Genomic DNA, 13,814 nt, shown 5'->3' with positions numbered 1-13,814 from the left:
ATAACCCTAAATGTAAACTGTCTTAATCCTCTAAATAAAATACGCAGATCAACTGATTGGCTTAAAGTGATATCCAACTAGTTTCTATCATTTAAAAACATTTTAGAGGTTGGGGATTTAGCTCAGTGATAGAGCTCTTGCCTAGCAAGCACAAGGCCCTGGGTTCGATTCTTAGCTCCGGAAAATTTTTTTTTTTAAATTGTGTTTATGTGTGCATATGGGCATGTGAATGCAGGTACCCAAAGAGACCAGAGTTACAGATTCCCCCTAGAAATGGTGGTCCTGGGAGCTCAACTCAGGTCATCTGCAAGAACAATATGTGCTCTTAACTGCTGAATCATCTCTCTGGTCCCAAACTATTTTCTATCTTTAAGAAACACTCAGCACTTGGGAGGCAGAAATAGGCAAATCTCTGTGAGTTCAAGGCCATCCACAGTAAATTTTAGGCTAATGAGGGCTACACAGTGAGACCCTATCTCAAAGAAATAGAGACGGATGGACAGAGGAGGAGAGATTGATGAATCCCACATAGACTTAAAATATGGAAAATAGTATTCTAAAAAAGTGGAATCTGAAAGTAAGCTGGACTAGCTGTTCTTGTATCTGACAATATAGACCCCAAGCCAAAATAATTGAACAAGCCATTAAGAAGATATAATTATAAATATATATGTAACAAATGTTGATACATATAATTTCATAAAATAGACAGTACTATAAGCAGGATAAGTCCTCAATAGGGGGTAGATTTCAGTACCCAGTCTCATCAGTAGACAGGTCACTCAGAGAGAAAAACTAACAGAAATGTTAGTGAAGCTATATCATAGCTCCAAGCTACTTATTAGACCTCAACATCTTCAGAATATACATTCTCAGCAGCTGTGAAACTTTCTCTAAAAAGAAATCACATTCTAAGCTGTAAAACATGTCTTAACCAAATTTAAAAAACAAGAATATCTTTTATCAGATTATAATGTGATAAAATTAGAAATCAATAGCAGAACGAAGTATAGAAAATAGGCAAACACCTGGAGATTAATTACATAACACACTTTTGAGCAATCAGTGTATCATTGAGGAAACTGGGGGTAATTTAAAACTTCTAGAATCAACTGAAGAACAGAACAGAACAGAAGACACCTACCCTGCACTTTAGGATATAGCAAAGGCAGTTCTGAAAGGGAAGTCTGTAGCTGTAAGTCCTACATTAAAAATCATAAGGGGCTAGGAAGCTACCTTAGTGTTAAAAGTGCCTGCTGCTCTTTCAGAGGACCCATGGTTCTGATCCCATCACCATGTCAGGTCATTCCCAGACTGCTTTTAATTCCAGTCCCAGGGTATCCTATGTCTTCTTCTGGCCTCTGGGCACCCACATACATGTGTACATACTATGGGGCGTTTACCCACCAACCCCACAGCTCCCCAGAGTTTTCTTGAGTGTGAGCAGCAGGAAATATTAGATAGAAGGATTTATATTGTGGAGATAAACAGAAAGAAAATAAAGGATAGCCTCGAGAGGGCCTGGAACCTTTTCCAATGGCCCGACTGTCTCTGCCCCAGGGTTTTTATAGAGATGCCAAGGGGTGGAGCAAAAGACCTCCTCCCCCAGCACAGCCAAGTGCAGACCATCTCAGACACCTGCACTCAGCCTGTGGTCCTAATCATCCTCCATGTGGACCTGCTGGGTAAAGCCACGAGGAACCCGAGAACAGGCTCCCACAACATACACATAAATAAAAGTAAAGTAAATCTTGTTTAATGTGAAGGGAAATCTCAGGTAAATAACTTCTTGATGTATTTGAAGGTCTTAGGCAAACGGAATTAGCCCAAACAAATTTATTAGATAAAACTAAATATCAGTGTGGAAAGAAATGGCGTGGAGTCTAACAGAACAATACAAGAGGCCCTGAGACAGCTGGTTCTCTGAAAAGACAACACGTTCACTGACATTTAACCAAACTAAGAAGATGGTGAAATTTAGATACAAAGTGGTGATGTCACCGCCGAAATCCAGAGGATCACTATGAATTATTTTGAAAACTTATAGTCTAATAAATTGGAAAATGTAGAAGTCAGTACACTTCTAGACATCTGTGACCTACCTAAATTGAACTGAGGCAATACTAAGAACCTAAACAGATCAGTAACAAAACATCTCCCAATGAAGAAAAGCCCAGGGCTGTACAGATCCACTCCTGATGCTTACCAGATGCTCAGAGAACTAACACAAATCATCCTTAAACTACAGAAGTAAAAAGGGAAGGAGTGCTTCTAAATTCATTCTTCTAAAATAATATCCTGATACCAAGACCAGGTAAGAATTCTATAGAAAAAGATAACTGGCTAGGTGTGGGGATACTTGTAATCCCAAAATTTGGGAGGCTAAGGCGGATCATGAATTGTAGGCCAGCCTGGGCTACAGAGTGAATTCTAGGGAATCTGAACTAAACATCAAAACTGATTAAAAACAACAAAATAGCTGGGCATGGTGGCGCAGCCTTTAATCTCAGCATTAGGCAGAGGCAGGCAGGTCTCTGAGTTCAAGGCTAGCCTGGTCTACAAAGCTAAGTTCCAGGACAGCCGGGCTGTTACACAGGAAAACCCTGTCTCGAAAAACCAAAAGAAAACAAACAAACATAAAACAAGCCAGAGATGGGCTCATGGAGATGGATGGAGATGGCTCAGCAGATAAAAGCATTTGTCGTCCAGGCCTGACTACCTGAGTTTGAGTCCTAGGACCTGAAGTGAACAGAACTGACTCCAGAAAGTTGTTCTTTGTCTTCCACGTCAGTGTCATAATGTGCTTGTGCCCATGTGCAGGCCTGCACACAATTAACACATTTTTTAAATCCCCCAAAGACAACAACAGAATAAAAAAACAAAACAAAAGTAAGAAAACAACCCAGCTTCCTTGCTTAGTTTAGTTCCCAAAATACTCAACAAAATGCTTCCAAAGCAAATTCTTCAGTATCATAATAAGATCATACAAGTTGGTCTTATTTAAGATATGAAAAGTGGTTCAGCATACATCAGTAAACCTAACACAGGACATGCTTATAATGACTCAAGTGTGGTGGTATTGTGTTCCCCAAAATATTTTGTACCCTAATAAACTTATCTGGGGTCAGAGAACAGAAAAGCCACTAGATACTTAGGATAGGCAGTGGTAGCACACACCTTTAATCCTAGCATTCCAGAGGCAGAAATCCATGTGTTTAAGGATACAGCCAAGCATGGTGACTCACGCCTTTAATCCCAGGGAGTGATGGTAGAAGGCAGAAAGATATATAAGGCGTGAGGACCAGAAACTAGAAGCATTTGGCTGGTTAAGCTTCAGGCTTTCGAGCAGCAGTTCAGCTGAGAGCCATTCGGATGAGGACTCAGATTCTTCCAGTCTGAGGAAACAAGATCAGCTGAGAAGTTGGCCAGGTGAGGTTAGCTGTGGCTTGTTCTGTCTCTCTGATCTTCCATTGTTCACCCCAATACTTGGCCTCAGGTTTGATTTTATTAATAAGACCATCTAAGATTTCTGCTACACTCAAGGACAAATATCACATGATTGTCTAATGTAATTGTTAGATACAGGAAAATCCTTTGAAAAAATTCAGTACCCCTTCATGATAAAAAACCCCAAAGAAACTAAAGTCGCAGGTCATACGTTCCTAAGAAAGGCTGCATGACTGACAGGCCTGGAGCCAGCACACTGCTGAAAGCGGTCAGTTGAATGGCCTTAGAGTCAATAGGGCTGCCACAACGAAATGCTGTCAGAACGAAGAAACGTTACTCCAGTTCTAGAGGCTGGACTGTGGGTAAAGTGTCAGGAAGCTGTTTCCTTTTGAGGGTTGCTTTCTGAGAAAGGGTTTATTTGGCTTACATCTTTGAAGGAAATCGGGGCAGGAGCCCTTCCTGCTTTAAGACTATCACTTAGTAGCTCATGCTCAGCCAGCTTTCTAACACAGCCCGGACTTAGGGAATGGTGTTCCCCAGCGTGGGCTGGGCCCTTTCCACATCAACCAAAGTAACCTCTCACAGACACAGTCACGGCCAGTCTGACGAAGGTACTCTTCACCTGAAATTCCCTCTTCCCCGTGACAGCTTGGAGGAAGGATCTCCCATGCTTCTCTGGCATTTGGGTCTTTGAGGGTCTTTGCCTTCACATTCTTACATCATCCTTCCTGTATGCAACTCTCTAATTTCCTTTTTTTTTTTTTAAGATTTATTTAATTACGTTTATTTGTGTCTGTCTGTCTGTGGGTCTGTGAATGTGAGAAGTGGGCACTGGAGCCTGTGGGGCGGGAGTTGACACGGCTGTAGGCCCCCTGACAGGAGTGCTGGGGGCTGAGCTCAAGGCCTCTCCAAAGCAGTGGGACCTCCTGACCACCAAGCCATGCCTCTGGCCCCTGAACTCCCCTTTGAATAGACACGAGGTACTGGACTAGAGCTCACCCCAAAGACCTCACTTTATTCTAACTCTATAAAAACCTTAGCTCCAAAATTCTGAGTTCTGGAGGCTATGACTCCAACATGTGTTTTCTGGAGGGAATAGAATTCAAATGTGTATAAAACTTCTAAATGTGTGAGAGAGATTTTGGGGCTGTGATTGGAGACCAGTATTGAGTTCTTATCTAGCATGAGTGAAGCCTTGGTTTGACCTCTATCAGTGTGGTTGAGGAGAATAAATTGCTGATTCTAAACACTGTTTTTTTATTCTTTCCTATTTTAGCCCATCATACCTTTTGCAGATGAACATGGAACACATTGACGTGTTTCTGCAAAGGTAAGATCCTTTAGATGAAATCTCAGGATTAAATTGTAACATTGAACAGTCCTTGGAACTGTAGGAACAGGAGGGAACATGTGGGAACAGGAGGATCAGGGTTCAAGCTCATCCTTAGCAACACCAAGTGTTGAGGCCAGGGTGTGCTACCTGAGACCCTGTGGCAAAAAGCAACAAAAGGGGTATGATTGATTGTTCACAGAATTTCTCCTTAACATACATGCCATTTAGTTAAGTTTGAAACAGTCTTGCAATGAGCCTTGGTTGGTGTCTGATGCTAGATCCTCTTGCTTCAGCCTCCCAATGCTCGTGTTACAGGTGTGCACCAGTCATTCCAGCTAAAAAAGACCTTATATTTCAATTTTTATTTATTTCTCCTAAAGTAAGGAACCATTCTTAAAAATTATAAAACCATAGTGATAACTTTTAATGTTTTCTTTCAGAACAGAACAGTCTATTTTCTCCAAAGGATTGGTAAGATTTGTTTGCTACCATTGTACATGTGTGTGTGTGTGTGTGTGTGTGTGTGTGTGTGTGTGTGCGCGCGCGCGCGCGCACGCACTTGTAAAGGTCAGAGGACAACCTGTAGGAGCCAGTTCTCTCCATTGTATGTGTTCTGGGACCTCAGGTCATCAGGCTCAGGTCAGCCCTTTTCTCTGTTGAACCATCTTACCAGCCTGTTTGCAAGCATTATAAATAGTAGAAATAACAAATATCACTGTCAACTTCACCTTGTGTGTATGTGCATTATCTTCATCTGCAGGAACTTCTGGAGAATAGCTTATTGAGACTGGAAGACAACAGCCTACTTTATCAGTACTTAGAAATCAAGAGCTTTCTTGCTGTGCCTCAGGTAAGCAGGATATATATTCAAATACTAGACAGCTGCTTGCCTGTTCTGAACTCTGCTGTGGTGACATACGCCTGCGGCTCCTCTCCCTTCCTTCTCGCCTCTGCAAGTGCTACTCTAGCTTCCGGTCGAGTTTCCTGTGACCTTCCCGACTTACACACTTAGTCGACCTTCCCGACTCACACACTCAGTCGACCTTCCCAACTTACACACTCGTCTGTCTCCACCCTGTTGACCTTCCTGACTTACACACTCAGTCTGTCTCTACCCTGTTGACCTTCCCGACTTACACACTCAGTCTGTCTCCACCCTGTTGACCTTCCTGACTTACACACTCAGTCTGTCTCCACCCTGTTGATCTTCCCCTGACTTACACACTCAGTCTGTCTCCACCCTGTTGATCTTCCCCTGATTTACACACTCAATCTGTCTCCACCCTGTTGATCTTCCTGACTTACACACTCAGTCTGTCTCCACCCTGTTGACCTTCCCCTGACTTACACACTCAGTCTGTCTCCACCCTGTTGATCTTCCCCTGACTTACACACTCAGTCTGTCTCCACCCTGTTGATCTTCCCTGTGGTGGTATTGTGTTCCCCAAAATATTGTGTACTCTAATAAATTTATCTGGGGTCAGAGAACAGACAGTCACTAGATACAAAGGCTAGAAAATGGTGGCACTCACACCTTTAATCCTAGCATTCCAGAGATAGAAATCCCTCTGGATCTCTGTGAGTTCAAGGCCACATTGGAAATAGCCAAGCATGGTGACACACGCCTTTAATCCCAGAAAGCCAGCCTTTAATCCCAGGGAGTGGTGGTAGCAAAAAGATATATAAGGCGTGAGGACCAGAAACTAGAAGGTTTTGGCTGGTTAAGCATTCAGGCTTTTGAGCAGTAATTCAGCTGAGACCCATTCCGGATGAGGACTCAGAGGCCTCCAGTCTGAGGAGACAAGACCAGCTGAGGATCCAGCGAGGTGAGATAGCTATGGCTTGTTCTGTCTCTCTGATCTACCAGCATTGACCCCAATAACTCGCCTCGGGTCTGACTTTATTAATAAGAACTTTTAAGATTCATGCTACACTTCCCCTGACTTACACACTCAGTCTGTCTCCACCCTGTTGACCTTCCCCTGATTTACACACTCAGTCTGTCTCCACCCTGTTGACCTCCTGTGGTGTACCTGTGTAAGCTCTTCATTTGCTATGTAGGTTTTTAGCTGTGAGTGTAGAAATTTCTTAATATTTAAATAGAAAGGAGCATCTTTTGCTACTACATAAGCTTGAGTATATTTAATGAATGCATTATACGTCTGAATATTTGATTTCCTTTTCTTTGTTTTGTTTTTTCAAGACAAAGTTTCTCAGTGTAACCTTGGCTGTCCTGGAACCCCTCTGTAGATCTGGCTGGCCTCAAACTCATGGCGTGGCCTCTGCCTCCCGAGTGCTGGGATTAAAGGCATGCGCCACCACTGCCTGGTGATTACCTTTTCTTGTTATTCTATACATAATTAAAAATTACCATTCACTTTAAAATCACACTTAGTCACATCTCATTTTGTGCTGTGTAAAAACTGATTGTAGTTAGTTTGCCGTAGATGTAACAGTGAAGGCCAGGGGAGCACATCTCCTCAGCTTGTATGTCTCCTTTCCCTGCCCTCTTTTCTCTCAACTTTTAGTTTGTATCTAGTAGTAATTTAACTTTCTTTGGAGTCAGAATCTATATCTAAATTAATTTTTTTTCTTTATTTCTAGGGCTTAGTCAAAGTAATGACACTTTGCCCCATTGAGACATTGGTATGTGTGATTTTGGAGACTAACTAATGAGTCACAGTGAGAAATTTTAATAAATAATTTAATTTTTAATGTTTTGTGTAATAGTATTATTTGTTTCATTTCAGAGGAAAAAAGGTTTAGCTATGCTTCAGCTGTATATTGACAAGTTGGACTCACAAGGCAAATACACATTGTTTAGGTATGTATCAGGCTGGTGAGCTGGGCACCTGTCATTGCCCTGACAAAATAATTGAGAAGCAACTTAGGGAGAGAGGTTTATTTGGGCCCAGTGTGTTGTCTCCTGTGCTTCGGGCCTGTGTGAGATGAGCTCACGTGGAGGAGGTGTATGGAGGATACAATGGAATGGAGCCCTTCACCCCACAGGAAGGACCAAGGACAGGATAGACCCTTTCACGGCATGCCTCCAGAGACCTACTTCCTGCATGAGGTTCGACCTCCTAGTTTCCATCTCTCAAGAATGCCATTCTATTATGACTCAATCAAGGGCTGATCTATTGATTGGTTTGAGCCCTCAGGATCTAATCAATCACTTCACAGAAGTCTGTCAGCTGCACTCAGTCTTTAACACATAAGCTTTTAGGATACATTTCAAAACATAGCCCATGGCTAATTACTAAGTGTGTGGCTGATCAAAACCTACTAATGTCATGTAGTTATTTGAAGGTATGCTATTTGTACAGTATTGTTCAGTATCTGTAAGAGCTAAAGAATCAGCTTATCAAGTATTTTGGAAACATATAAAGTGTATTATATGAGTAGCATTGTGTAATTTTTAGTTTGATTAAAATACTGTAAATGTAAGCAGTCTTAAAAGAATAACTGAGATTGATTGTTCCTGCTAGAACCTTACAGAGTTCAATGATCTTCCATTATTTATAATTGAAACTGAGGGTGCCACAAAGATTTGTAACTTAACGGGTCAGTCACTCTAAGTTACTCTTAGATCTTACTAGTAGAGTTAAAGATTAGAACATTTTAGGCTCAATAATAAATACAGACTTTATAAGGCCATACATACACTTTGCATGGAAATTCCACTGTTGTTATATTAGGAAGTGGGTGTATTCTAACAACACTGGCATAAACATCAGGCTAACATCAGCCTGCAGATCTTAGCTTACTTTACCCTGTTGTAGGTACTAAGAATGAGTTGCAAACCGATTTAAGCAATACTGAAATGCTAAAAGGTCTTTGGGTGTATCTAGTACTAGCATCCTCGAGCCTGTCCAGGCCTTCACTTCTGATAAGAGTCAGGCCTGGCTTACACAGCCCTAGCCTTTAGATCTTATACAAAGTTTCTTATTTTGCTCCACTGTACTCTGTCAGTAGATCCCTTTTCCTTAGTCCTTCTTCCTAGCTTCCCATCATGGGCTCATGGCCTCAGTCTGTGCAGTTGGCTCTGTTACTTTGGGACAGAGCATCATGGTCGTGTGTAGGCAGCGGGAGGGCTACCTCCCTTGTCATGGCCAGGGGCACAGGCACAGATGGGTGGGAAGGGTCAGAGTCCCGGTCCCTTCTTTAAGCACATGCCCCTAGTGACCTACTTTCCTTCCGTGAGGTCCCATTTCCTAAAGATGCCACCACCACTAAGAACCAGGACTTTTGCACAGGAGCCTTTAGGGGACACTGAAGATTTCCGCCATTACACTGTCGTCAGGCTTCCTTTCTCAAGTAAGCCAGCATTAGTCTACTGTTATAGGGAACAATTCTGAAAGTTTTTAGGTTACACTGGTCCCCATTCTTGCCATGTTAAATTATAATTACATGCATGAAAAGATTAGAATTTGGTTTAACAGAAATTTCTTATCTCATGGCTGAGGAGGTAGCTCAGTAGGTAAGAACACCTTCACAAGCATTGGAACCCATCTTCAGATCTCCAGAATCAACATGAAAAACCAGGTGTATAGCCAGTCGGTGGTGGTGCCCACCTTTAATCCCAGTGCTTGGTGGGCAGGGGCAGGAAGATCTCTGAGTTTAAGGAAGGCCAGCCTGGTCTACAGAGTGAGTTTCAGGACAGCCAGGGCTACACAGAGACTCCAAGTCTCAAAGAAAACAAAACAACAACAACAAAGATGGTCATGATCATATACACCTTTAACCCCAATGCTGGGTGGGGAGGTTAGAGGGGCAGGAACTAGGAGGATGGCTGGGGCTTGCTGTACCAGCCTCGCCTCAGGACCATGAAAGACCCTGTCTCAAAAGAATAAGGAGACCAACAGAACAGACACCCATTGTTCTCTGGCACACACGCGCATGCACACACACATACATGTATACACACACACACACACACACACACACACACACACACACGACAGATAGAACAGGACACCCGTTCTCTAGCCTCTACACACAAGTACATACACACTAAAAAAATTTTTTTTAGAAAGACCCAGTTGTACATAAAATTTACCAGTTAGTGAAAACAAAAACTGTTAAGATAACTTATAGTTAGCTGGCCACATTGATAATTGTCTCCACTGTGAATTTTATATTCTTAGAAGTTATATAAGGTCCAGTTGAATTGTAAACTTTTTTATCACTAATTATATTGCAGTTTAATATAATTTTATGTGTTATAATTATGCTTTCAAGGTGCTTATTAAATACAAGTCATCACTCGGGTGTTGAAGGCTTTGTAATTCAAAATATCAAAAATCAGATTGATGAGTCATTTAAGGTAAGAATACAGACCCAGGTGAGGGGTCAGTTACTAATTTATTCACATGTAGCATACATCAGTATTGATTTACACACAGCATTTTTCTGTCTATAATATTCAAGTATAATTCCCTATTTAAAAAGCAAACACCACTGCCCCTCTGAATTTTGAAGACTTGTTAACTATAAACTTAAACCATACTGCTTCTTTTGGCTGATAATATGGCTTTTGTTGTCCTATATACTTCAGAAAAATAACAATTTGAGTTTGGTCTGTATGTAAATATGCATAACCCCATGTAGAAAAAAGACCACCAGTGTTCTCCAACTGGCAAGATATCCACATATGACTAGAAAGTGAATGGGTACATAGACATGAGAGTTAAAAATGTATGTATGTTAAACATATTATAGTTTTTGTAATATCATCTTATTATACTATATAAGGTTTATGATGCTATTACATAAGCTTCTCATAATCTTTCTTTTGCTTTTCAGAAAACATATAACAAATGGTTTTCAGGACCACAGCTGATTTCTCTGTTGGACTTGGTACTGTCTCTCCCTGAGGGTGCGGAAACAGATTTACTGCAGAACTCAGACAGGTGAGGTGACCACCACTAGGGCTCTAAAAGAAAACTTCTTAAACAAAGAAAATGTTTTCCTGTGACTTTATGATCTGTATTTAGTTCATAAATGTATGTAAGCTTTTCCTCTTTGTTGCTCAGTGACTTACATAGAAACAAACCTCTTCTCTCAAGGACAGTGACTGACTGACTTTTCTATCTGATTTTCTATCTTTGAAGTACTCAGCATTACATAGAGATTTGAAACCACAGCATTTGTGACTAAAATTTAAGAGTCTCACAAAAACAGTTTATAAAGGGATTATGTATTTGGGCTTTATTTTTCAGGTTCATTTTTTTTCCCATATAGAACATACACTTTTAATTTTGGTGCATTAGAATTGATGTGGAGGAAAGCTGTGTTTATGAACAAAGGACACAAGAACCGATGGTCTGGAGGACAGCGGGGCTGTCTCTGGGGCGCAGGGGTCACGCTCAGCTTGTGAACTTAGACCAGACAGGGGTGAGCTGAGCTACTCCACAGACGGGTGGGGTGGTCTCCACGGCAAACGTGTTAACAGCAGCATTTCCAAGCTTTTAACTTGCTTTATATATATTGCAGTTGTTGATTACATAAATTTATACTGAAAATAACAAATTATCTTTTAATTAACAGGATTATGGCTTCGTTAAATTTATTGAGGTATTTGGTTATCAAAGATAATGAAAATGACAATCAAGTAAGTGAATTATTTATAAAAGAACCTGTGAGTATATTCAGAATGTCTAAGTTTCTCAGCTTTTCTTGATTACTATCGTAAGCCAGCTTTACCATTTATACCCAGCTGAAAACTTGGCGCTGACTCTGACACCCCCTGTCAGTCCCGGCACACTCAGCCTTCACATCTGCCCTGCTTTCCTGCCCTGTCTCCGCTCTCTTGCAGGAAGTCCTGCTAGGCCCTTGTCTTAGTCAGGGTTTCTATTGCTATGAAGAGACACCATGACCATGACAACTCTTATAAAGGAAAACATCTCATGGCAGGCTTAGTTTCAGAGGTTGAGTTCATTATCATCATGGAGGGAAACATGGTGGCACGCAGGCAGGCATGGTGCTGGAGACAGAGCTAAGAGTCCTACATCTTTGATCCCCAGGCGACAGGAAGTGAACTGAGACACTGGGCATGGCTTGACCATATATGAGACCCCAAGCCCGCCTCCACAGTGACACACTTCCTCCAACAAAGCCACACCTCCTAACAGTGCCACTACCCGTGAGCTTATGTGGTCCAGTTACATTGACCCCAGCCCTGTTGGTGGATAAGTTACAGGTCATGTGTTAATTGACCCTCTGGAGCTCCACAAACACACAAACCTTACTCAGCCTCTTCTACTCATATATAGGTCAGGGTTTTAATCAGAGCTATATGAGATAAAATTATCACATATCACCTCAGACATGACAAATGCATTTGTTCACAGCACTTTTTGAATGGGGTGTAGGAAGTCGGATTTTTTTTTAATAGCACTTCATTAGAAGTATTCAATAAATAGAAAACTATTTGAGGGAGATGTCATACAGTAAAATCACATTTACGTTTAAGCTCCTTTCTGCCTACTCCATTCTAATAATTGCTCTCCTATTACCTGTAACCACATGAATCATGTTAGTATGGATTTCTTTTTTTTAAAAAAGTGATAGGAAGACTTACTAAGTAAGTCACACTTAGGATGAGGAGTCTGAGCAGCAACAGGACCTTCAGTAAACCTAGTGGACTCAGTACTTTGACCTGTTATTCATGCTAACTTAGTCTGAACTAGATGTTTTTTTTATTGTGAAAAAGAAATTGAAATGTCCAGCAAACCTGAAAGAACTTAACAGCAGGCGCTCATTCCACAGACCCACCTGTCCCACTTGATTCCCTCATGCATCTCTCTCCTCTCAGTTTCTCGTTTTTTGGGGGATGGGGTGGGGGTTTTTTTCAAGACAGGGTCTCACTTTGTAGCCCTGGCTGTCCTAGAACCCACTCTGTAGACCAGGCTGGCCTTGAACTCACAGAGATCCACCTGCCTCTGCCTCCCGGTGTTAGGATTAAAGGAGTGCGCCACCACTGCCCAGCTCTCGTTATAATTTTTGATGCATTTCAGTGTTAACTATAGACATCAGTATATTTTGTCCCAATATTTCAGCATATATTTCATCAGGCAGAGTTAAGTATTTGCAGCAGTTTTTCTTCTAAGTGAGTTTACATAGATAACATGCACAGGCTTTACGTGTAAGTCGCTGAGTTTAAGTAGCTGTGTAGATCTGTTTTATCCAGCTGTGTAGATCTGTTTTATCCAGCTGTGTGTCAAATTTGCCATCATGGCAGATGTGCCCATATGTTCTTCTCACTGGTCTACCACTCACAGACAGAGGTGGCCACTGTCCTGGCCAGGTGCTGTGTGTCATCTTCACAATGCTGAAAGAAAACTACTCTGTTTCCCTTCTCATTAACCCTTCTCTCACAAGAAGGATCAGTAATTTGCTCAAGAGTAGAAAGTAATAGAAATTGTCTGTGACTCCATGTAAACGGTTGAAGTCTCTTAAGAACAGAAAAACTACAATATATATTGAGCAGCACTCGGCCTTGGGCCCTGGCAGGCGTCCTTAGGGAAGGTATGAGTTTACCTTTGTCGTAATCAGGAAGGCTGAGCATACACAAGGTGATGGGATTTGCTTGACACAAAGAACCTCACTGACTCGGAATGACAGATGTCCTTGCTGTAGAGTACAGCCTAACACAGGGTCAGAAGTCCCCGCTTAGAGGAGGAAGGTAATGTCTGACTCCTGTAGGCAATGTCTTACAACACTTTTGTGTGGACATGTTATAATGAAGAAAGAAGACCCACTTAGAGGGCTGCCTTATTTAATGGTTTATTTTTCCCCCATAGGAACCGAATACTGGTTTTTATTTGTTTTGTGCTGTAAGCCACCACACCAGGGAAATGATTAATAGAAGTCCTACGTTGCCAGATTGATGCCTTGTACGCAGTTTAACAGCCTGTCTGTAATGGAAACATTCCTAAGAACAGTTACAATGAGGAAAAGCAAATTTAGCCACTGTGGTTAACAAGTCACTGACAGCTTCTGTCCAGGTGTGACTCCTCTGTATGGTGGCACT

At 41.7% G+C, this 13,814-nt stretch overlaps 1 protein-coding gene across 5 annotated transcripts in view; it reads left to right on the top strand.

Moving 5' to 3' along the window:
* Glmn (glomulin, FKBP associated protein) overlaps positions 1-13,814 on the top strand; it is a 40,357-nt gene that overhangs the window by 19,710 nt on the left and 6,833 nt on the right. For all 5 annotated transcript variants that reach the window (XM_028867379.1, XM_028867377.2, XM_028867378.2 and 2 more), the window contains 8 exons: positions 4,724-4,777; positions 5,221-5,251; positions 5,541-5,630; positions 7,385-7,426; positions 7,531-7,604; positions 10,022-10,106; positions 10,586-10,692; positions 11,330-11,393. In XM_028867379.1, the coding sequence (XP_028723212.1) occupies positions 4,724-4,777; positions 5,221-5,251; positions 5,541-5,630; positions 7,385-7,426; positions 7,531-7,604; positions 10,022-10,106; positions 10,586-10,692; positions 11,330-11,393 (547 nt within the window). The remainder of the gene's footprint in view (positions 1-4,723; positions 4,778-5,220; positions 5,252-5,540; positions 5,631-7,384; positions 7,427-7,530; positions 7,605-10,021; positions 10,107-10,585; positions 10,693-11,329; positions 11,394-13,814) is intronic.

Source organism: Peromyscus leucopus, chromosome 10 (genome assembly GCF_004664715.2).
Source record: "Peromyscus leucopus breed LL Stock chromosome 10, UCI_PerLeu_2.1, whole genome shotgun sequence".
NCBI classification, from domain to species: Eukaryota; Metazoa; Chordata; class Mammalia; order Rodentia; family Cricetidae; genus Peromyscus; species Peromyscus leucopus.
Note: the sequence above shows the minus strand (reverse complement) of the source record. Positions and strands in the feature narration are given on the sequence as shown.